Source organism: Bipolaris victoriae (genome assembly GCF_000527765.1).
Source record: "Bipolaris victoriae FI3 unplaced genomic scaffold scaffold_81, whole genome shotgun sequence".
Classification (NCBI taxonomy): Eukaryota; Fungi; Ascomycota; class Dothideomycetes; order Pleosporales; family Pleosporaceae; genus Bipolaris; species Bipolaris victoriae.
The window spans coordinates 1-22,534 of NW_014575311.1; the positions used below are offsets into that span (position 1 = coordinate 1).

Genomic DNA, 22,534 nt, shown 5'->3' on the forward strand with positions numbered 1-22,534 from the left:
TCTTCTTCTTCTTCTTCTTCTTCTTCTTCTTCCTCTTTCTTGCATAACGTACCGGAATATAGCCGCACAATAAAATAGCGATGCCTACATAATCTGAAGCATACGAGCGCTACTTGTAGCCGAAAAACAGGCTCCATTAGTTATTTTGTTTAAAAAAAACATGTGCTAAAGACAGCGCAACACAAAAACACACACACACCTGCCAGAAGCGGGCTGCTGCACCGAGAAAACCCGGCGAGTTGACCAGATCATTGGAATTAAGCCTGTGCGGTTGTGCAGGCATGTTTGGCGTGGGCGAACGAGCATGCGCGCATCGAGTAGGAGAAAACAAGTTCGAGTAGTCGTGGCGGGCTTTCGGAGGTGTGGCTTCAACTCCGCAAACGGGCAGGCATGGCACGGGCCGCTTCCGCTAGTACAGAGTTAGCGCACGGGATCGTCTTGTCGAGGATGAGATGAGGGGAAGGAAGGGGGGGGGGTGTGAATAGTAACGTAGTCACTCTTCTTAAATTTCATTTCACTATTATTTTCTAGATCTACAATTTCAATGCAAGACTAGAATATCTAGAAGAAATAGAAAAAGAAAAAACAATGTCTCTTAGTACGTAGACGTCAACATGCCCAATCTCCCCCCATCAACCACAACCACACTCCCATTCAAATACGACCCCGCCAACCCCGCCATCCACAGCACCGCCCCCGCAATATCCTGCTCGCAACCCGTCCTCTCGGCAGGAATAACACTCTTATCCAACATCTCGCTGTGCTGCGGATTCAACCCCCCAATAATGCCTGTCGTCATGTCCGACGGAAAAATGCCGGGAGCCAGCACGTTGCAGCGGATGCGATAGGGAACGAGTGATGTAGCGAGCATCTTCATCATGTGCGTGACGGCGGCTTTGCTGCTGTTGTATGCGAACGAGGCGCCTGCGAGACGAGAGAAGCCGCCGATGCTGGAGATGGCGATGATTTGGGAGCGCACGCCGGCACAGAAGTTGGCTTTTGTGTTGCCGGCGTCGAGGAGGGTGAGGAAGGCTAGGGCGGTGTAGTAGACACCTGTTACGTTTACAGCGTAGGTTTGTGTGAAATCTTGCATAGGGCTCTGGAGGGCGTGCGCTTGGTACTCGCTGATTGAGGGTAATGGGTTGCCTGGTGCGGCTTTGAGTGGTCTTGGGCCCATGATGCCTGCGTTTGCAATGACGAGATTTACATAGCCTATTTCGGATTCAATCTTTGCGGCGATTCCGAGCAGCGAGTCTTGAGAGGTTATGTCTCCAGGTAATGGTATGACGACGTTTGGGTCGATACTATTGGCGGCGTCGCGCAAAACGTCTTCTCGACGACCGACTATGTAGATTCGGTGTGCGCCGTTTGCAGCCAGCGCTTTTGTCATCATCAGACCGATACCTGCAGAGCTCAGCGCCGAGTCCAGCCATGTTAACCAAGCGCGGACTACCTGACCCGCCTCCTGTTATGACCGCAACAATGCCTTTGACATTGAAGAGCGCAGTCGCCGAAAGTTCTGTTGACATATTGGTATGGAACATAGATCTGGTATGGATGCAAAAAAAAGATAGATGATATGGCTGGTCATCATCATTATATGTCGATGCTACGGCTCCACCTTCCGGCTCAGTGACACACATGCAAGCCAACGAAAATCAACTCGACTAATGCCGCCCGTCCATTGTCCAATGATGCATAATAAAAAGATTCCTCCCATTTATCCAAGATACCAACAATACCCCTCACTTGTCAGCATGCCAACTCTTTCTTGCAGTAATCCACTTGAAACTCGCACACCAGCCTTCTACCTCGCCGCGCTCTGAACGCTCGACATAATCTTTAATCTCCTGCTGTGCCAACCGCACATCCGCCCTCACTTCGTCTTCAGTCCACACTTTGTTCTTACTGCCCCACCGCGTCAGGAGACGCAGGCAAACAGGCTCGAAAATTTCCATGCCAAGTACAAACATCATCTTGCCTAGGGATTTCTGCGCCTCGTCGTCTACCCACTGCCCCACAGGCACATTGACATGGGTTGTTTGTATGTCCACGAATCCCGCCTCTTCAAGATAACTGTGATGCATGTAGAAAAGACCCAGGGGCCGTCCAGATCGGAAAGACGCCTCCATAAAAGCGACGTATAACTTGCGCAGGGTGGGCATTACAACCTTGTCGCCGGGGCCAAGGGGTACTTGGCCCAAGTCCCAGTCTGCCAACTCTACCCATCCGCCAGGCGAGAGACTCTTATATATCTCTTCGTAGACGCCTTCCCAGTGGGTAAAGGTTCCTTTCATATTTCGCAGGTGGATCAGCTCAAACGTATCGCTGAAATGCCAACCTGGTTCCGACTTAGGATTCAAGGAAGTCAAGTCAATTGTGAGGGATTCTTCTGATAGATTTGACGGACTTGTGGCGGCATCGCTTAGTCCAGTGTCCTGGTGTATTTTTCTTGGAGACTCGATTGGATCGCGGTGGATCATGTTGGTTGCCAAGTCCAGCTCTGCGAGTTTGGCGATTAGATCGTCGACATGGATTTCTCGCCCCCAAACGTCGAGATCATCGAGTTCCCAAGTCACTCCAGATTCGCCTAGTGTGGCTTCAGTGGTTTCAATGTCCCACTCGGTAATGTCTATTCCAACGACTTCTGCACGGGGGTATTGCTGTGCCATGGACACGGCCCAGTGGCCTGGTCCCGTGCCGAGATCGAGGATTCTGCGCGTAGAAGGTAGCAGTTTTGTGGTTGTCAACTTTCCTTTGAGTGCCCGGACAAAGATCTCGTGTTGCAAGGATAAGCGATCCTGCTCCACAAAGTCGTTGTTGGGCTTGTAGACACAGGGCAGATAGTACGACTCATTGGCGTATGTGCGGCCATTTTCATGGACATAGTCGAGGTCGTCCGAGGCAAGTGTGCGAACAGAGCGACTATCGCAACGACTGTCAGCTGTGGTTCATGTGCGATGAGTGGCGATATGATGGAGGAGGATCCGTTGGGCAGCCGGTTAGCCGTCAGCGGGCTCGAGCCCCTGTCGAATGCGGGCAGTTGGCAGCGCAGAGCAAAGGATGCAGCGATACGAGAGGAACATAGGAGAAGCGGCGGCATACATGGACTCAATGGAGGCTGAATCGTCCGAGTCAGCTCTTGGGCGTTTGAGTGGAGGCCCTGCGTGAGGGGCAACCACGTCTTCGGGTGGTGGCGGTCCCTCGTCCATGGCGCCGGAAAGCCGACAGGCTGCAGAGGGGCCGAACGGGTCTCGTTGGGCAAGTCGAGCGGAGGACGATGGTGAGGTTGAGCGAGGGCGCCCGCGACGTCTTTACGTACGCGACGCCAATGGATCCCTTTCCAAAGAGGCTGGTGCAAGAGCTTGACGTTGCGTCTGCTAAGCGATGGTCGCTTGATGTTGGTTGGGGGCGCGCGCATCCAGCCTGGGTATACATATGGGCCTTGCAGAAGGTACTAGACTTGAAGCGTGGATCCATGCCATGCCCGCGACTGGCAACAAGGTCCACGTCCATTGCCCTCTCTTTCCATGCCGACATGCTCTGCTGATCATCGCTGTCTGACCACCTCCATGACAAATCCCCGTCCTCTGAACTCTATGTGCTGTCTAGTATCTAAGTACTACGCTGCCGACAATCAGTCAGCGAGCCAGCGAGCCGACATGTCCACCACACCACACTCACCTTTTGTTCCGAGGACAGAGCACAAGCACCCGAGGACGGCCATTGCGACGTTACATGGCAGTGTGAGCTCCATCATGTCATGGCCCGAGGCGCACATAGCCCCACGGCTGCACATACACGGAAGCATGGTGCCTCAATGCATGGTGCCCAAGAGGTCCAGGACCGCTGCATCAACCCCAGGCTGCTGCTAGCAAGGAGTTTGCACCGGTCCGTCTTCGGCCTCTCTCAGCTGCCCTACTACCCATCCCCCGGGGTCTCGAGGCTAGGGCAACACCTGCATGCACCGGACCAAACCCCCGGAAGAGCACGAGAACCCCTTCATCATACCTACGTACGTATCTACTACTACATGTCTGTATCTCGTCGCAAACGGACCCGCCGCATATGCATTCTATCCAGGGAAGCCTGCTGGCATTCCGCTTTCAGCAGCTCCCTTCTACGGCCACAATCCCACGTCGTATTTCCCACTCCCTATATCTCACGTCGAGAGTTCAAGTTCCCGCGGCCTGACTCGTGGCGGCGCGGGCTTTATCCTGGGAAGACTGCATCGGACGTGGTAATCGTCCACTCTCCATCCCCCAGCCGGGCCAACACAAGCCCGCAACCCCGGGGTGCATGACACGTATGGACGTGGGCGAACTCTTTTGACATGTTTTCTTCCAGATTAGATTAGAGGAGAAAATAAAGGGACCAGGTTGCTCACACAATCACATTACGTGGGACAACAAGAGCCTGACAGCACAACCAGTCCACTGTATTCGTCCCAGCCAAGGCATCATATCATCTACATGGATGCGACACGATCTATTGCCTCTATTTGTTGGCTTTTTTTACCTTCACACAAAGAGTTACCCTTGGATTCAGCTTTCGGCTTTCAATGCATGCAGACGAGACGGCAATCCGCACTTATAAAGCGAATCACTGCTAGTATTGGTTCAACACAGCCTTCAGTCTACCTCCTGGCCCTCAAACTTGGGCAGGCGCTTGGCAACATCTGACCATGTCTCTTCACCCTTTACAATGTTGGAAATGGCCTGGGCAATGTCGTCTAAGCTCGAGCGGACCTGCTCAGTTGTGTCACGGTCTCGAAGGGTGAAAGTGTTGTCCTTGATTGACTGGAAGTCAATTGTGATACCAAGCGGGGTACCAAGCTCATCGTTTCGCTAGACCACTGTCAGAGCTCAATCATTTGTTCACTAGAGAGGCATGACTTACTGCATAGCGCTTGCCAATTGATGCACCAGACGCGTCAACTCGGTTGGAGATACCAAGCTTCCGAAGTTTGTCCTTCAGTGTCTTTACAAAAGGATCAAAGTCTGGGTTTGAGCTGAGCGGCACAATAAGCACCTTTGTCGGTGCAACCGCAGGAGGGAATGAGAGGACAGCACGGGCTTCGTCCTGCTCACGGGTCCAGTAGACGTGTTCACACAGTGCCTGATTCGGTCAGCCAGGCATACCTGCATTCCGCAACGGGATCACTTACATAGAAGATACGGCCAATACCAAATGACGGCTCAATGACGTTTGGTGTGTATTCTCGCATCGTCTCGACCCGGGTGCGCTTCTCGATTGTGATGAGCTCCTTGGGCACCTCGACCTTGCCGTCGGCAACTTCGGGGACATCAATGACAATCTTGCCCTCCTTCTCCAAGTCCAGGGACAGCTTCTCGCGCAGATCCTGCGACAGGGACTCAATGGCGGTTTCTACAGCCTTTCCATCCTTCTTAAACTTGGGACCAAACTTCTTCTTGTCAATGTCGCATTGCCACTCCTCGACCTTGAGCGGCTCCTTTCTTGTCTCACGGACAATTAGAGGCGCACCAGTCTTCTTCATGTGCACAGACAGGTCGTATGCGCTTCGGTCAGCACAGCCAACACACTCGATCCAGCCGTACGATGTGAGCAATTCGGCGTCCCAGCAGTCGGCTGCGTAATGAGCCATCTCGTTGGCCATGTGTTGCCTGAAGCGGATCTTCTTGGGATCGACACCAATCTTGAGGAGGAAGAGCTGGATGCGAGCCAGGAAGTAACCCAGTGTCTCGTTGTCGACCAGGCCAGTCTCAACTGCCTTGCCAATCTTTGTGGTCTCGACCGTGGTCTTGCCAGCAAGCTGGACGTCGCGGTTGAGCAGTTCAAGTTCGACATCCTTGACCTCGTTGAATCGTGGGTGCTTCTTGCCACCCTCTGGGTCGACAAAATGCTCGATTTCGGCCATGAGGAACTCGCGTACACGCAGGAGACCCTGGCGAGGCGAAATCTCGTTACGGAAAGACTTGCCAATGGAGGCAGACGCAAAAGGCATCTGCTGCATGTTGTGGTCTAGCAGCTTCTGGAAGTTTACAAACTGTCCCTGGGCAGTCTCTGGTCGCAGATAAGCGGGCAGATTCGACGAGGGACCGATGGAAGTCTGGAACATGAGGTTGAAGGCGACGGGAGGCAGGAGCTCGCCGTTGTTGGCAGGGTTTCGGATGTCGTACTTCTTCATGAGAAGACCCAGCTCCTCACCGTTGTAGTTGTCAATCTTTGCCAGAACCTCCTCGATCTCCTTGACCATTGAGTCCTCGAGTTTGATGGCTGCAATGTTCTTGACCTTCTTCTTTTTCTTCTTGGGATCCTCCTCCTCGACTTCAACCTTTTGGCCACGCGCCTCCTTATCGCCCTTTAGCCTGGCCTCAAGCACCTCTTCGACCAAGTGGTCGGCGCGGAAGATCTCACCCGTCTTGGGGTCTTTGCACATCCAGTCGGCGAACTTGTCGACGTGACCAGAGGTCTTGAGGACATCGTGTGTGGTGAGAATGGTAGGTTCGACCTTGAGCATGTCCTCCTCGAGCACAAAGTGTTCGCGCCATATGTCGACAATGTTGTCGGTGAGGGCAGAGCCAGGCGGGCCATAGTCGTACAGACCAGCAACGCCGCCGTAGATGTCGAATGAGGGCGCGTAGAAGTATTTGTGCTGTAATTGGCAACATGTGAGTAGGCAGTGTGCAGATAGGGTCGGGGGCAGTAGTAGTGCAAGCCTACCTTCATGAGCTGCTCAAAAGCAGCGCGCTCAAAGGGCTTGCCCTTGTAGGTGGTGGTATCACTCGGCATGGCGGGCGTCTTGCGCTGTGGAATCTTGTACCGGAAGAGGGGTGGAGTGGTCGAGAAGTGCGTGGTGGGATGAGTCGGAGGTGGGGCACAAGGTACCCGTCTAGTTATTGTCTGGAGAGACGGTCGCCATGCAGAGCGGGGGACGCGCAGCAAAGCCTGGAACCGGCGCATATATTATCAGGCTCTCCCCTGCTTCCACGAGGAGAATTGGCTTACTGCGAGGACAGACCGTCTATAGGGCATTGGCTCTTTGGTCGAATTGCCCGCACGTGCAAATCATGATGCGTGGGCTCGGTGGGTGACGCGCCAAGATTGCGGAAAAGACGCTTCGGCCGCCGCCCCACTGAAAAGTTGTCAGGCTCGCCAACTGCAATCGACGCCGACGACCTTCACCACTACTACCACCACCACCTACACAATGACGGCCCCCAAAAATGTCGCGTCCGGCTTCAAGCCCAAGAATAAGATTCGCCGCCAGGCCGCCCATCTGTCCATCAAGAAGGCGCGCGAGTCGGAGAAGCGAGATGCCCGAATGCGCCGCAAGCGCGAGGAAGACAAGAATCCTGAGCTGCGCGAAGAGCGACTAGCAAACAACAAACCCGCCACCATTGACAGCAAGCGCGTATGGGATGAGCCTGTGGGTGACGAGGAGGATGCTCTGGGCTGGGCCATTGACGTGGAGCGGTTAGCCAAACGGAGAAAAGTTGAGCATGAGGATGAAGAGGGCAACGAGGAAGGCACATTGGCCAAGCTGAAGAAGCGGGATGAGGCCATGGATGATAGTGACGAAAACGAAGAAGAAGACTCCAATTCAGACGATGCAGACAGCATGCTCGACGACTCTCAGTCTGACCTCGACTCGGACGATTCTGACCTCGACTCAGATGCCGCCTCCTCCAAGCCCTCCAAGTCCTCCAAGCGCGCACCCAGCCCCACCGCAACCTCCACCACTACCAACTTTGATCTATCGCCCGAATTCCTCAAGCAAAAGTTCCCTTCTATATTCAATCCCAGCGACGAGGAACCAAAGATTCTCGTTACAACCAGCATCAACTCATCTCTGCACAAGGAAGCCGACGTTCTCACCTCCATCTTCCCCAATAGCACATACATCCGCCGTACAAAGCATGCACACGCACACAAATACAGTGTCCGCGAGATCGCCGGCTTCGCAGCTGCAAGAGGTTACACCGCGCTCGTCATTCTCATGCAAGCCCAGCACGAAAAGAAACCCGACGGCCTCGACATTGTCAACCTCCCCAACGGCCCCCACTTTCACTTCAGCGTCTCCAACTGGGTCGACGGCAAGAAACTGCCCCGTCACGCAAATGACACAGGCCACTATCCAGAGCTCATTCTCAATCACTTCAAGACTCCGCTCGGTGTCCTTACCGCCCAGCTTTTCAAGAATCTCTTCCCTCCATTCCCTGAACTTGAGGGCCGTCAAGTTCTTACTCTTCATAATCAGCGTGATTACATCTTTGTGCGCCGCCACCGCTATGTCTTCCGTGATAAGCGTGAGACAGAAAAGCCTGTTTTGGGCACGGATGGAAAACCAATTCCCGGTGCTGAGGATGTCAAAGTGGGCATGCAAGAAATTGGGTATGTCATAGTTATTTCTTCTTCTGTAGAAAACTTGCTAATGTTGCACTACCAGTCCCCGAATGACGCTTAAGCTCCGTAGAATAGACCGCGGCATCCAGTTCAAGAGTGGCCAGGAGTGGCAATGGAAAGGCCGTATGGACAAGCAAAGGACGAGGTTCAACATGTAGAAGGGCATCTACATTTTTCCCTTCCAGCACTGTTGATCCTATACGACTCTTTGCTTGCATATCGGCATCAACAATGTTATACCTTTATTCTATTTTTTTTAGCAGCATCCATGTGTCGACATTGCCATTATTAGCTTTGGTTTGGTACGACTAGAGCGCGACTTCGTCTACCTAATAGAACATAGCATTTCCGAGAAGCGCGCGATGACCGAGCTATGTGGATCACATAGCTGGGTATTTGAATACAGGCATCCTCTTATCTCTAACATTGACCGATTGACTTTCGAGTTATGTAACGCAGTCCAAGTCAGGGTCACGAATATCCGAGTGCAACAGGGCGCTTGGGAGGTAGACACAAAATAATGAACAATATTGCCCCAGTACCTGCATTCTAGCCTTGCGGCTCAATCAAAAGCATCCAAGTTAGTGAAGCCTTTCACTAACTCATCACTAGACGAGTGAGACTTTGCATATGCAAATAGTGGCTGATTTTCTGATAGCTCATGGTTTACTTTACGGGGATGCCTGCTTTCATCTACCCACCCGTATAGCGTATCCAGCCATCCTCTCACACAGGAATGTCCCGAAAGACAATACACCTATGGGGGTCCGTAAGATCCGCCCTTCTCCGCAGTATCATCGACTTGCGACTACCTACAGGGACGAACCAGCAACTGTTTAACTTCTCTCGATCCGCTCACTCAATCCTACTATGCTTGCGCCTCGTGCAGTACGCGATTGCACTTACTTTATGTTTCGACTTCCGGTGCGGACAGTCCAGCAAACTATCTCAAACACTTTGTTTTTCCCTTGGAAAGCAAAGCAGCGGCTTCTCGAATAGACTTCTGGTCTGATTTTGGTACAGCGTTTTCATAGAATGTATGGGGGGTTATAGAAAAGCAGGGTCGCTGGGGGGCGTTGGCGGCGAAATTCGGGATTGCGGCGAGGGGGTTAGAGGAGATGGTTAGGGAGTATAACGATGCGATTGAGAGGGAGAGGTAAGGATTCGATGTGTAAGACGGAGGAGTGCCGAAGTCGAATTTTGACACCGCTGTTTCATGGTTTGATATTTCGCCGCAAAGTGAGGGGGCGCAGGTTTTCAGGGGGTTGACGTTAGATGGCTTGTGTATTGATGGTAGGACAGGGCTGATTTTGGCTGGTGAGAAGAAGGTTGATGGACTTTATGCTGCGGGTAGGACGGCTGTAGGAATTTGTTCGAATTCGTATGTTAGTGAGTTGTCCCTAGCTGATTGTGTATTTTCTGGGAAACGAGCTGGGGAGCATGCCGCAGATAAGAGAGAGATGTGAGCAGCGGACATTATTATCGTCGTTATCTTTGTTTTCCCAGAGTGGAAATAGAGATGCGATTGAAAAGGAAGCAGAGAACACCAAGCTTATCATAAAAGTAGTGTATTTATCTCTATTATTAGTACAATGCTGTTAAGACGGGGGAATGTACGGGAGAAAGGGGGATTGGGATTGGTATGGGGCCTCATGGGATTGTCAACTGTTTAAAACGTATCATATTGTGTATCCACTTTTCCAATGAGTGCGTATTAGACAACGACATATTATGTACGTTCACGTGCAGGCAGAGACACACCTAACATGCTTGAATTCGACTCCTATATATCAATTCCTCACTTTCTTGTTTAAGCAAAAAGGAAACACTCAGAAATGGAAATAGGTACTCTCATTGTTGTGCCAGATATGAAAAACAACAGCCCCACAGTGAAAAAGACAAAACTAGAAACTCCGAATGTACAAGTACACAGTAACACTACTACTCCGGGTATCTATCGTACATGCCCCAGCCAAAGGTCATGAATAGACCTTGAAGACCCACCCCTTTTTTATACCAACCACCCACTTTGACAAAGGGAAAGAAAGATATAATAACACTGGGTACCCCAGAGGCTGACTCGTCATAGTATCGTGGATGATAGGCATGTCGTCTAGGCAAATTATTGCCAATCTAAGGGCTGAGAAGGAGGCCACTAACCATCATAGCCATAGCCATAGCAGTAGCCAAGTCCGGGGCCAGGGCCATACTCAGGTCCATAACCAAGGCCATCCCAACAGTCATATACATGACTATATTCGTGACTATAGCCGTAACCACAACCGTGACGGTGACGGCGACTGCCAGACCCCCTGCCTCTGTCGCCTTGGCGACCATTCTATTTGTTGCCATATCCGCTGTAAGCTCCAGGAGTCATCATGCCAGTTGGTCCTGGTGTATTGGATGCAAGACCTGCGGGGTGGTTGGTAGGTGTACTAGGTCCATCGACACCATGTCGTGCGTTTCCAGGGTAGAACGTATTGTTGACGCCTTGCTGGAAGCCAGACAAGCCCTGTGATGCGCCCTGCGCGGCGAGTACAGCAGCTTGAGCAGCTGCGCTGGCTGGGGCTCCAACGCCGGTAAGGCCCCACATGTGGCCGCTCATTTCGTCGGGAACGGATCCATCAAAAATCTTCTTCCTCATCTCCCAGAATACAACTCCTGTCAACCAAGCATCTGAACCAGCTGTATGTGAGTTACCGATGCGCTGACAGCCGAGCTCATCAGCAAGATCTTGGAGACCAGACTTTGTGCCCAAGTTGTTGAGTATGTTGGTCGCTGTGGCGCCAATGACACCGCGCCTAACCAGGTTGTTTGCATGTCGCCAGAGATACTTGACATCAAGAAGTTTGGGGAAGAATACGTTAACAAGCTTGCGATACGTGTCCTCATCCTCCGGTAGCGGCTTAGACGTAAGCATCTTGAGCATATATGCAAAATCATAACCCGAGTGAAATGATATCCAGTTGACGTCCTCTGACAGGGTCATTCCAGATGTTGTGAGTAACGAGCCAAACTCTTGTGGGTCAATGCCCTGATCGCGGTGCTTTTCGAAATCAGCTCCCGACTTCTTCAGCATCTGGATCGACTCTTCGTTGTACATGTCGTCTTCGAGGGAGAACTGGAAGTTAAAGGACCATGTACAAGGGCAAGGGATAATGTTATTTGAATATCTTTGAAAAGACTTGGGCTTGTAGGTCAGAGTATTTGTGTCGAGATGTGTTGGGGGAACGTCGCCTTGAACGTTGAAGAGGGTGACGCCCAGTTGGATGATCTTGAGCAGGTCGACATTGCAGCGAACGGTTTGATAGTGGTATGATGCTTTCGAGTTGAAGTCTCCGATAGGTCGCGCAACAACACCGGGGAACTCGGTGTCCTATTTGTAGAGTGAGCATTGTGTGTGCAGGATTAGGAGAAAGGGGTAGAATGGAAACTACCCCAAGAAACGAAGCCATGGAACCACCACTGGTACAAGACTTAGGAAGTATTAGAAGCGACTCTGGTAGCACAGCAGTCGCAAGGTGTTGCAATGAAATAGCATACTGACCATGCTAATGTATGGATACTGGTCAATGAGGGTGCGTAGCATATCCATTTCCTGATGCAGGTTTGACCGCCAGACCTGGCGTATGCGCTGGCCCGCAATGCCCTTGGTACCATCGTGTCCACGGGCTGCATTTTCCTGTATTTGAGCACCATGGGCAAACCGCATGCGCGCCTCGTGTCCGTCGAGTCCAGTGCCTCCACCTGCCCCGCCAATGGCTGCTGCTGCCCCCAGACCCGCGCCTCCCAAACCGCCACCCAGGCCAGCATTCGACTGAAACCCGCCCTGGTGCTGGCCGAAGAGGTTCAGGCTGGTGGCCTGGTTGCCCGCACCAAAGTGCTGCATGTTCTGTTGCTGCTGCTGTTGCTGTTGTTGCTGATGTTGGTGCAGTGGCTGTTGTTGCTGGGGCATTGGACCGGAGAGATGTGCGAATGGGTTGGAGAGATTATGGCCGGGAAACCGGCCCCCGTGAGGCGGCATGGTGGGCAAAGTGTAGCTGTTGCTGCGACGGGCGCGAGCGTACAAGTGGAGGCGTAGTGAAACGGCGAGTGGGCGACACTGGGGTTAATGACGCGAACGAGCGGTGGTCGGGGGGTCTTTTCCAGACTCTTAGAGAGATTTAAAGCAATTAAGGCGTGTGCAGGGTGTGCAAGATGCGTGTGGTAGCGATAGTGCGTGGTGAGAGTGAATGAATGGTGTGGGGAGGATGTCCGTAACCCATAGGCGGCGGCCGTGCGCCATGATGGCCGCCAAGACTGAGCCAGATGCGACCACCAACGGCTTCGCGGACGTGACGCCAACAGCCTCCGCGACCGCGACCGCCTTTTCCCTTGTCGACCATCTCTCGCGGCCCATTCAGTACGTTAACTTGCTTCGCGCGGCCTCAATTGGTGTATCAGAATCCAGCAATTCCTGACTGCAGCAGCATCTTCACAATGGCACCACGCCCCTCCATCACCGGCTTTGACCCTAAGAAGTTCGCCGCCGCCGCTGCTAACGGCACAAAGGGCGACCCCTGGGCGCGATAGTACGTCTTGAATGCCCACCTTATATATGTGCTGCACCGTATACTCATGCCCCAGCTAGTGAGCAATGGCGATACACCGGTCCCTTCACCCGCTTCAACCGTTTTAAGGGCTCCTTCCCCGGCCTCGGCATAGCGACTGTTGCCTTTGCCGGATATGTTGTTGCTGAGCAGCTCTTCTTCCAGGACAAGGGACATCACGATGACCACGCATAAGACTTGCACATTCAGGCGTACCGGTTGCTTCGGGTTCCGTTGCTGTGGGATTGTATATACCTCTACCACACAGAACGATCAATCAAAATGAGATTTCAGAGTGTTTGGCAACCAATATGGAAACGGGTGTGAAGATTATTCCGCATAGGTGCAAGAGTCGAACGGATTAGTGAATCGCACATGCCGGTCAAACAGCGAGATTGACATGGAGTGTCTATGGTCGTACGTAAGAGAAGAAATACTGCGGAAGAGTCTGCTTTCATCGCATCTCTGAGTGCAACGTCTTCTTTTCACAACTCACATTTTTGACCCAACACTTTATCGTCTACCATCATGATCACCAGCCCCATGCTCCATCTTTACCCACTCATAGAATCGACCTTATTTCTCCAAAATAGCTCACAGAACTTGTCCATTTTCTTTCATAGCGGTGAAGAATGGTCTTCTCTGCCAAATCTACTTACAATCTCTTTTTAATACGGCGCAGCACATCTTGTACATAGAGATTCTTATTGTCTAACCACTATGCGTCTACATTGATACAGAACAGTCCATGCGCCCTCGAATTTTCAACCCATTGAAAACGCGACGTAATGTTACTGTGAGGGTAGCCTAGACAAGTGTGTATATCCTTCTCTCTCTCATCTCCATCAAAGATCACGAACTAGGAACTCTCTTTTTTCTCTGTTTTAGAGAAAATTATATCTTTCACTTCTGACACTGCAACAGGAAGTTTTAGGTTTTGGTGCCGAACAGATTTTCTTGGAAGTCTTTCCTTGCCTGATAACTGCACCTTTATGGGATCGTGTATACTGAATTTAGCATCAAAAGCAACCTCTTTACAACTTCCGAGACGCAGAAAGAAGTGTCCAAGTTTTAGGATCGAAGGGTTTTTATTCATTCTTCCTTGATTGAAAACTGCATCAACACCGTATCTAGCCATTTCAGATAGCTCGAATCAATTGATATATGAGTTATCATGAAAATTAATCCTCTTCGCAGCTTAACACATCACATTACTTTACTTTCTCTATTTCCAGATTGTTCTCTGGAGGAATTCAAGTCAGGGATCTTTGCCAATTTTCTGCACAGCAATATCACATTATATTCAACTGCTCTATCCGTCACTTTGCAGTGGGCTACCATCACTATGCTCTTTGCAAAACTCATCTCGTGTATTGTGCAACCTTACCTACACGCTCCTAGAAAAGCACAACTTATGGCTCTCCTCTCCAGAAACCCGTCCCGATACGTCACCTTCCCGTTTGGTCCTTATCGTCTGGACAAGAAAAAACGGTGTACTACAAGTCACAACTGCAAACACGAGGTAAGCGAAGCGCTCTGTGTATCCTGGCATACCATGTATCTGTAACACCAACTCTACGTATACATAGTTACACCTGTACCTTGGATGTGCGATGGTAAAAGAATTCATGTAGCACAAGCGCGGATACACGCCAGGAAATATTTTGTACGACAACATCTATAGTTACAACTACAGTTACACGGCACTCTGTGCCGAGTCCATCTCACGCATATAAGGCCATTGCTGACTCAAAGTAAGACTACAAACATGAGATATCTGTACGTATCCAATCGGTAAATCTAGGTTAGAAGAAAATTTCGAAAAGGGGTAAACCAAGATTTTGACCTCGTCATCTTATGATTGAAGGAAAAACAGGCTGACTGCATTACCTTTTACGCTGCTGACCAGACTACCTAGGTCATGCAAGATCACTGACTGCATCACGACCAAACATCGCTATCAGACAATCAGATAGACAACATGGGTGCTTAGTGCGTACTGTGCACAGTCATTCAATATCACATGGTTCTCCTATCGTAACCCAAAACATCACCCCACTAGTATTACCCACCTACACATCCACCTCCACCTCCACCTCCCCTACCCCTACAATTACCAAAAATTTCACTCCCCCTTCCCCGATCAACCTCGAGATCGGGACTCCACCTCGAAACACTGCTCCCCACCCATCCACATACCTACACCCACATACAACCCCCACTTCATTCTACCAGAGACGTCCGGCCTCGCCAAAAAACACATTTCCCCTTTTGTTCTTCCCCATTCTCCATTCTCGCTCTCGCATTCCCCTACACCTAGCATACGCATACACGTGTCCATACCAATCACCATAAACCATCGCACATCCCAGTAATACCACAACTTAGTCTCCTCCCGTAGTGTTCAAAAACAAAGCAACATGTACACAAAAAAAAGGAATAACCCCCCCCCCCCCTTGCATATTTCACGAATACTCCACTTCGCCGAAGTACCTTAGTCCAACTTATTCTGCAAATCGCGCGAAAATGTCACTGCTGCAACTCTACTAGTCGGGAACCCCCCCCAAAAATGGCAGCCAAAATGTCTGCCAGCGATGCTGCATTTTTAGCCTAGGATGACGCGTGCGATGCGACAGGGGGAACGACAAAAAATGAAGCGAGCAACGCAAGGAATACGAGGTGCTTGAGCGTGATATTGAGGGGATCAACCTCTTCCCCCGTCATACTACGCATTCGTCCAAAACAATCCCCAATCACAATCCCCAATAACGTATTTAAGCGTACATATTTTCCTGCATTGGGCTGTATCCCGCGAAAAGGGAAAAAAAGATCATCATCGAATTACTCCCCCTACATACCCCATTAAAGTACCTTACACAACTACTCGACGAACATGGGGTAATTTCGATGCTGTCTCCCTCGGAGAAGAGGAGGAGGAGGGGGCGGGGGATGATGGAAGGTGAAGAAAAAGATCCGGACCCCGTGTATTATCATATGAAAAAAAAGGAATTGCTTACGGCATTTACGAGTGTGTGTGTGCCGAGTCTTTTCTTTTTGTCCGAAGCAAAAAGATAATCATTCCCCCCCACGTTCTATCCCACGGTGAATTCGTATACACGCTAGATACAAGGAAAAAGCAGCGCAGAGAAACAGCAGAGTGGTGATAACCTGAGGCTTTTTGGCACCAAACTACCGGGAAGAAAAAAAACAACAACAGCAACCACGCAGATCCCGCCGCGGACGTTGATTAATTTTCCTTTTTTTTCAACTACCTCGCTCGCTTTTTTTTCTTCGTTGGACCCCTCTACTACCTGGGTCTCGAGGCATTGAATACTTACCTACACCCCGGCGCGCGCCTCTAATTCCGCATCAACCACCCCCAACCATATAACGTATTTAGCACCAAAAACCATCTAACAATTACTCCGCTGACGCAACCTCAAGCTTGGCACAGACGACGCCCTCTCACACTATCTATAATATCCTGCAGCAGCCCGGGGTGTATACATAACGGGGGTAAATGTGATTGGTACATAGCCGGTCCACCATGCCACACCCCGAGCGCGCTCACGAGAGGCATTGGATAATCTGACCATGATCCTGGTGCTTGGGAAAGGGTTAAAAAAAAATGAGGGCTGTCGCTTGCTCACTTTCTCGCCCACAGTGTCATCATCAATGAATCAATCTTCGGTAATAACCGCAACGCGCCCGTGTATGCATGCAGTATGCGCACATAGTTGGTGTGGCGCACGGCTACTTCCTTGCAAATAGAGAGGGAAGAAGGAAGGGGAGATGAGGGAAGAAAAAAAGGGGCGGCTAAACTGCTTTTGGGGTGTGTATACTTGAAGAGCGTAGCGTATGGGGGGGTCCACGGATTAATACCGACGCGGCCTTATGGATGTTGCTACGGGGCTAATTAATGCCTTGTATGGAGGCTAAAAGAAAAGAAGGTAAGCGCGTGATGGATTGAGCGGCGACTGTTCTTGTTCTGCGTGGGGTCGTCGTAAGTAGAAAAAGAGAGACGAAGAGGAGAAAAAATTTGGCAATGAGGAGGGTCTCTCAGGCGGACACCTGCCCGTTTGAAGGGAGGAGCCGAGAAGGATTTTTGGCATCACGGGGCACTACCCACCAATTCGCATCTCAACGCCGCGCCGCGCTCCTTCGATCTCGCGACAGTTGTTAGGCGTGCAGTTCATGCTGGATGCGGCACGGCTCATAGCTGTTGGTGGTGCGGCGTACATGTGTGTGTGTAGCTCTGGATCGCCGGTCTAAAAGGATCGCAACCCCTGCCTTTACGGACCGTGTGTGGCTTCCTACCCCCATGTGTAGCCCAATCTCTTTGAGGAGCGCTGAGCTGAGACGGGGCGTTGAACGACAAGGCGGGAGAGATTAAGGTTGGTCCGTCTTACTCTTCAGCCTAAGCAGCGAGCAATTGCGGCTCTGATAGGTTGAGTGCCTACATATCTTACATACATATATCTTTATTGAACTGTGCCAACGCCCCATAGAGCTGGGGTTTGTGGGGACGCACTGACCGCTACCTCTTGTCGTCTGCGCTCGGCCCCGTCATCATTTGGCGGGAGTTGATTGCATGCGCCGGCAGAGAAAACAAGCACTTTCAATGTGCCCTTGAATGTGATGTTCTGATACAAACGGGACAGTCGGCGGCAATCGTGAAATCGGTTCACTGCTGTGAGATGAGCTACTAATCGCGTATAGTGTACATACTGCACGTGCTTTGTAATCGTTGCCCAAGATGCATCAATGGAAAACTCCGTCATACGACATACCGCCGGATGAAGGGTTATCCATGTTGCGAGAAGTCGAGTACCCTGCCCAACATCTCACAGCAGCGTTGGACTGCAGCCTGAAAGCTAAAAACAAAACGTTGAGTTAAGCTTCGCGGCGCAGTTTGTAGTCAGAGTTTCGTGCCTGACATGTTCACAGTCGGTAGTTATAGGTACAGTAAGTAGAATTCACATTTCGCACTTGCGTGTCAGAAGTGCTAGCGCGAGGTCTTGTTCGGTTTGAGTTTACTTCGGCATGCTAATCCGGCTATCTCGACCCTGAATCCAAGCAGTTCAAGGTTCGCGTGTAGCTCGTTGGTCTATTGTAAGCGAAACTTTCTTGCAACGACGTTTAACGACAAACCATAACGGTCTCCGATACATAGCTTACTCATTACTCTTTACCTGAAGCGGGAGGAAACGTTCTGATTCAATAAGAAGAAGATTTGCTTTCGATAAAACTCGTCGTGCCCATAGCAAATTGGGTTCCAGATGCGATATCCGCGGATGCCAAACATAGTGGGCGGGTCCTGCTCGAAACACCAGGTGGATTAGTATGTTTGTTTCTTTTCGTTGGGGAAAAGGAACGAAGGTTACAAGCGAACTTGAGTGCGAGCATCTCAATTCGGCAACCGACCTCGTACCTGACCAGCAGAAGACAAAGCTAATAGGCTCTGCTTGGTCATTGCAAAAGCATAGGCTTTTGTCGATTCGATAATTGACTACCAATGAAAATGCAGAACCACTGCTTGGACATTGTTCAACCTCGGGCGGTGCTGTTTCACGAAACACACGAGTAAACCCGGTCAGACGGACAGTATAGAGATGCTTGCACCGTGAAACCAGCACTCTCGTTGTCGCACCAAACCTCTGGGGTGCCTTGTATCGTAGCATGATTGCGTGGATGTCTTAGATCGGATGTGCGGGCTAGTCTTTGCCGGGCTCGTGTCGGCTTACCTATGGTAAAACATGTTTGAAAGGCACGGAACAGGCTCTTTGCTATTACTAGCACGAACACAGTGCGCTATTCGGTTGCGGTTGCACAATGCTAGGATCGGCGGCCTGAGTCCGGGTGGGGGTATGGGAGTTAGGGCTCACCTTTTGCAGTTTGACAAGAAGGGCTAGCGCAGAATGCAGGTACAGATACAGGGTTCCAGCATTTGGGGGCCACGGTTGAGAAAAGAGGGATCAGCAAAGCGCAGAGAAAGCAAGCCGGGAGAAGTTTGCGCTTGTTGGACCTGCCCAGCAGCATGGCCCTGCAGCTCACGGCATTCGTTTGGTTGCTCAGCGTCTTCCGATAGGCATACGCAGAAATATACTATATTGTCGGCAAGTCAAGTGGAGATGAGCGGGTGCTACTGGGGCACAACGAAACACATTGTCAGAGACGGACGGTTGTTGGGTGTGTTTACGGCGGGTGGGCGTACTAGCACGTGCGCACAGTTGGCACGGCAGGCGATACCTCCGGTGAAGGTAGTCTCGGGAAGTACAGACTGCAGACGGCACAGTAGAGAGGTTCTCGATACTAGGCAGTTTAGGGCTGGCGCAAGCGCCATATAACCAACGTCAAGATGTCCGAAATAAACCTCCCGTAGATGGATGGATGGATGGGTGGGTGGAAGGATGGAGGCGCAGGAGGCGTGCGTAAGACGTGGATCCCGCTAAGTTGAAGTTGCGCAAAGGTGGAGGCATGGCGCAGACGCCGGCGATGTGGTGGGGGAGTACAACAACTGCAGGTCCCAAGTCGCAGGGGAGGAGGGAGGAGAACTCTTACGCAACGACGGCCGTAAGACTCTGGGTCTGTGCCTGCCTTGTGGGTCCAGTCCAGGAGCTGGGGGGAGGGGGAAGAGGGAGAGGCGGACGGGCGTGGTGATAAGCGCATCCGCAGGCCAGCACACGCAGTCGAGAGGTTGCGTACTGTGCTGGGTGTACTTACAAGGGAAGTAGGTACCAAGGAAGTAAAGTGCTGTCTACGCCAAGCCCGTTTGCGCCAATCAGGGATTGCCCTTGCACGTGGGCAGCGTGCCGGCAGTTGGCAAGGGCACGTGATGGAACCTTCACTGCCCATGTGCAGGAACAACAGGCCAGCGCTGGGCATGCTTGGTGTGCGGCGAATTCCTTGCAGCGACGTAATGTATGTAAATAACTGTGTCCATGACATGCTGTTGCCCAGAGGAAGAAAGTATCGCTGATGCCCATGTGCAAGCACGGCGCCTGGGGGCACCATGGCGCGGCGCTATGGAGAATTTGTCGGTGTGCTGGTTGCGCGCACATGCAGCTGAGATTGCTGGCCGAGGGTGCGACGGTGCTATGTAGTGTCTTGTGCACGCCAGAACGACTCGTTCTCCCCACGCCCACGCTCGCATTCGCAGCAGAGGCACATGACCAGGGGCTTGTTGTGTCCACCACGCTGGGCAACTATGTATGTACGTGTATGTACGTTTGTGTGCCATGTACAGTAGACGACTACGTACATAGTTACGCAGATAACAGTTGTTCCAGGGTACGGTACAGCAGCCCAGGCGCGGATGACGGCCCAGACTGTCGCAGCCCTTTTTCCGACAACGACGACGGCGATGACGACTCGGACGAGGTGCTGCCATGCCCTGTCGCCGTTGATGAGACGTGTAAAGGCCTTGGGTGAGGCGGGGTATTCGAGGGTCGTATCGTCTGGTGTCGTGTCGTGTCAAGTCGTCGACGGTCACGGCATTCCGGCAGGGCTCTCTTCGGCTGTTTCACCTTGGTCCCAGGCGTAGGAAGATCTGCAGACAGGACCGTGATGACTTGTTGGCCTATGCCCGCGCGGCCAGTGATAGCCTGTCTTGCCTGATCCGATGCCTGTCACGATCCCCTTTAAACAGATCTCTTGACCTGATCACCGGCACCGCCATGGTGACATGCTGTGTCGTCTTGAGTGCACATACACGCTCTCGCATCCCAGGCGAGGCCGCCAACCGACGTTTTTGGTGCAATACTCCTGCCGTTTGCTCGTCGACTATTATGTATCAACACACATGTACGTAGTTAGTAGATACATTCAAAAGTGCATACTAGGCCGACTCCGAGCACAATGCGCCGTGTCCGCCTAAAAAAAAAAGCGAGGCCGGCAAGTGTTCGGCACTAAGAGCACAAATCCCCTCCCCGCCAGCGTATCGTACAGGGCAATTTACGCGTTGGGCCTAGCTTAGTCATCTCCACACACACCATCCTCACTTATCGCGACACCCACCACAACAACAACATCAACAAAAACAACGCCAACGTCGTCATAACGCGACCCGCCTCGCCCGCCATGTATGTCAGCAGCAACCTCAGCAAGCTGGTCCAGCCTCTCGCCCGAGTCGCACCGTGCCCTCGTCTTCTGGTCGCGGTAGCAGGCATGGTCGGATCCTCCTCGGTTGCACAACAGCATGCGTCCGGCTCGTAAGCAAATTGGACCTCACTTCCTTTCTGGCACACCGGGCCTAGCGCTGGCCAGAGCAGCAACGCAGCAGATTTAACCGTTTATTTCGCTGCCACGCCCAATCAGCTTCGCCCTCCCGGGCCCCTGCGACGTTATATTGCTTAGGCCGACCTGTCGGGCCGCTTTCTTGTGTGTGCTGAGGCCCAGTAGGCCAGCATGCGACGCCGGGCCTCCCCCGTCAACGATGCCCCTGTTTCCGCTCTCCCCAGCCACTAACACACGCCCAGACGTTGTCGCTCAGCGGCAGATACCCATGTCCCTGCACTCCTTGGATGCCACTAACATGGTCGATGCGCACTGTGCACCTTTCATCCTTCTCCACATGCTCTCCGCCGCTCGACCAAGCTGCCATGTACCTACATAGTGAGATCATCCCTACTCGCTCTCCAACCTCGCCGGCCTCAAATCCTCCACCTGCTCCCGTGGCACAAGATGGAACACTCCAGATAATGTCCCCCGCTGCCCATCTCCATCTCCACCACCACCATCACACACCACGTTCCTTACCCGCTTCACTACACCTAAACGTCTTGGATCCCATACCACCGTCTGTCTCACGTGGGTCTGTGCCTTCCGCCAGCTCTTGCAACACCCACAGTCCCCGGCCACATCCTCGTCAGTTACCACACAGAGGCAGAGCCCTTTCATCAGCCTTCTTCCCGAGCCACAGTGGTCCGTGAACGCACTTTTGCATTGCCGTCTCCATCCTTAGCAAACGAGCCCACTCTTCCTTGCTAGGTCTGCATATATTACTTTGGCTCTTATTGCATCTCGACTTCTGCTCTATCCTCGTTTGCCCCGCTAGTATTCCAAGCCTTGGCCCAGGTTAGTCCTTTCGCATCACCTAAGCCTTTATCCCCTCGTCCACTTCTAACGCCTCGTGCTCCAGTGGTCCCATAATACCTGCGCATAGACCACTGACGCGTCTTGTAGCCGTATTAACCACCTGCTCAATCCTTGGTCATCTGCGATAGGCCACGCTCTTGCATCTTTCCTGTAACCTCAATGGTTGTGGGATTAAACATCTCTTGTCGGCCACCAGTCGAGACGCGCACAGTCCAACTTGCATTGACGACCTTGCCTGGAATCTTTCTGCGCTACCACTGAACTTGCAAGACATGTTTTCGTTCCATAAGAGCGATGTCTCACGGTCTCGACAGTCATCAATCGACTCACAGGCAACTGGAACATACCCCTCTACCTTTGCTCCGGACTCTTGGCAAGACCACCGTCCCACACCTTCCTCCCATGGTGGTGCCCACTCACCCGAACAACTACACAGATTCAATCCCGCCAGGCGAAGCTCC

General features: G+C 51.9%; 8 protein-coding genes across 8 annotated transcripts; 3 read left to right on the forward strand and 5 right to left on the reverse strand.

The window, feature by feature from the left end:
• Positions 1 to 595: 595 nt before the first annotated feature.
• On the reverse strand, positions 596 to 1,529 carry COCVIDRAFT_40250 (hypothetical protein; the record flags this gene model as incomplete). The annotated part of the gene is made up of 2 exons (XM_014698233.1): positions 596 to 1,404; positions 1,454 to 1,529. The coding sequence occupies 2 exons, from the start codon at positions 1,527 to 1,529 to the stop codon at positions 596 to 598; spliced, it is 885 nt and encodes a 294-aa protein (XP_014553719.1).
• A 216-nt stretch (positions 1,530 to 1,745) lies between these two features.
• On the reverse strand, positions 1,746 to 3,212 carry COCVIDRAFT_106921 (hypothetical protein; the record flags this gene model as incomplete). The annotated part of the gene is made up of 2 exons (XM_014698234.1): positions 1,746 to 2,925; positions 3,106 to 3,212. 2 exons carry the CDS (start codon positions 3,210 to 3,212, stop codon positions 1,746 to 1,748), a joined length of 1,287 nt encoding a protein of 428 aa, XP_014553720.1.
• Positions 3,213 to 4,631: 1,419 nt separating this feature from the next.
• COCVIDRAFT_18402 (hypothetical protein) lies at positions 4,632 to 6,774 on the reverse strand (the record flags this gene model as incomplete). Its single annotated transcript, XM_014698224.1, has 4 exons — positions 4,632 to 4,847; positions 4,900 to 5,118; positions 5,168 to 6,637; positions 6,706 to 6,774. 4 exons carry the CDS (start codon positions 6,772 to 6,774, stop codon positions 4,632 to 4,634), a joined length of 1,974 nt encoding a protein of 657 aa, XP_014553710.1.
• A 418-nt stretch (positions 6,775 to 7,192) lies between these two features.
• Positions 7,193 to 8,546, forward strand: COCVIDRAFT_29080 (hypothetical protein; the record flags this gene model as incomplete). Its single annotated transcript, XM_014698235.1, has 2 exons — positions 7,193 to 8,376; positions 8,432 to 8,546. 2 exons carry the CDS (start codon positions 7,193 to 7,195, stop codon positions 8,544 to 8,546), a joined length of 1,299 nt encoding a protein of 432 aa, XP_014553721.1.
• Positions 8,547 to 12,867: 4,321 nt separating this feature from the next.
• COCVIDRAFT_106867 (hypothetical protein) lies at positions 12,868 to 13,172 on the forward strand (the record flags this gene model as incomplete). The annotated part of the gene is made up of 2 exons (XM_014698236.1): positions 12,868 to 12,959; positions 13,019 to 13,172. 2 exons carry the CDS (start codon positions 12,868 to 12,870, stop codon positions 13,170 to 13,172), a joined length of 246 nt encoding a protein of 81 aa, XP_014553722.1.
• Positions 13,173 to 19,119: 5,947 nt separating this feature from the next.
• COCVIDRAFT_40256 (hypothetical protein) lies at positions 19,120 to 19,646 on the reverse strand (the record flags this gene model as incomplete). Its single annotated transcript, XM_014698237.1, has 2 exons — positions 19,120 to 19,304; positions 19,466 to 19,646. 2 exons carry the CDS (start codon positions 19,644 to 19,646, stop codon positions 19,120 to 19,122), a joined length of 366 nt encoding a protein of 121 aa, XP_014553723.1.
• A 175-nt stretch (positions 19,647 to 19,821) lies between these two features.
• COCVIDRAFT_18406 (hypothetical protein) lies at positions 19,822 to 21,176 on the reverse strand (the record flags this gene model as incomplete). The annotated part of the gene is made up of 6 exons (XM_014698225.1): positions 19,822 to 20,182; positions 20,239 to 20,434; positions 20,504 to 20,635; positions 20,689 to 20,759; positions 20,816 to 20,849; positions 20,969 to 21,176. The coding sequence occupies 6 exons, from the start codon at positions 21,174 to 21,176 to the stop codon at positions 19,822 to 19,824; spliced, it is 1,002 nt and encodes a 333-aa protein (XP_014553711.1).
• A 323-nt stretch (positions 21,177 to 21,499) lies between these two features.
• On the forward strand, positions 21,500 to 21,907 carry COCVIDRAFT_106798 (hypothetical protein; the record flags this gene model as incomplete). The annotated part of the gene is made up of 1 exon (XM_014698238.1): positions 21,500 to 21,907. One exon carries the CDS (start codon positions 21,500 to 21,502, stop codon positions 21,905 to 21,907), a length of 408 nt encoding a protein of 135 aa, XP_014553724.1.
• Between the last annotated feature and the right edge of the window lie 627 nt (positions 21,908 to 22,534).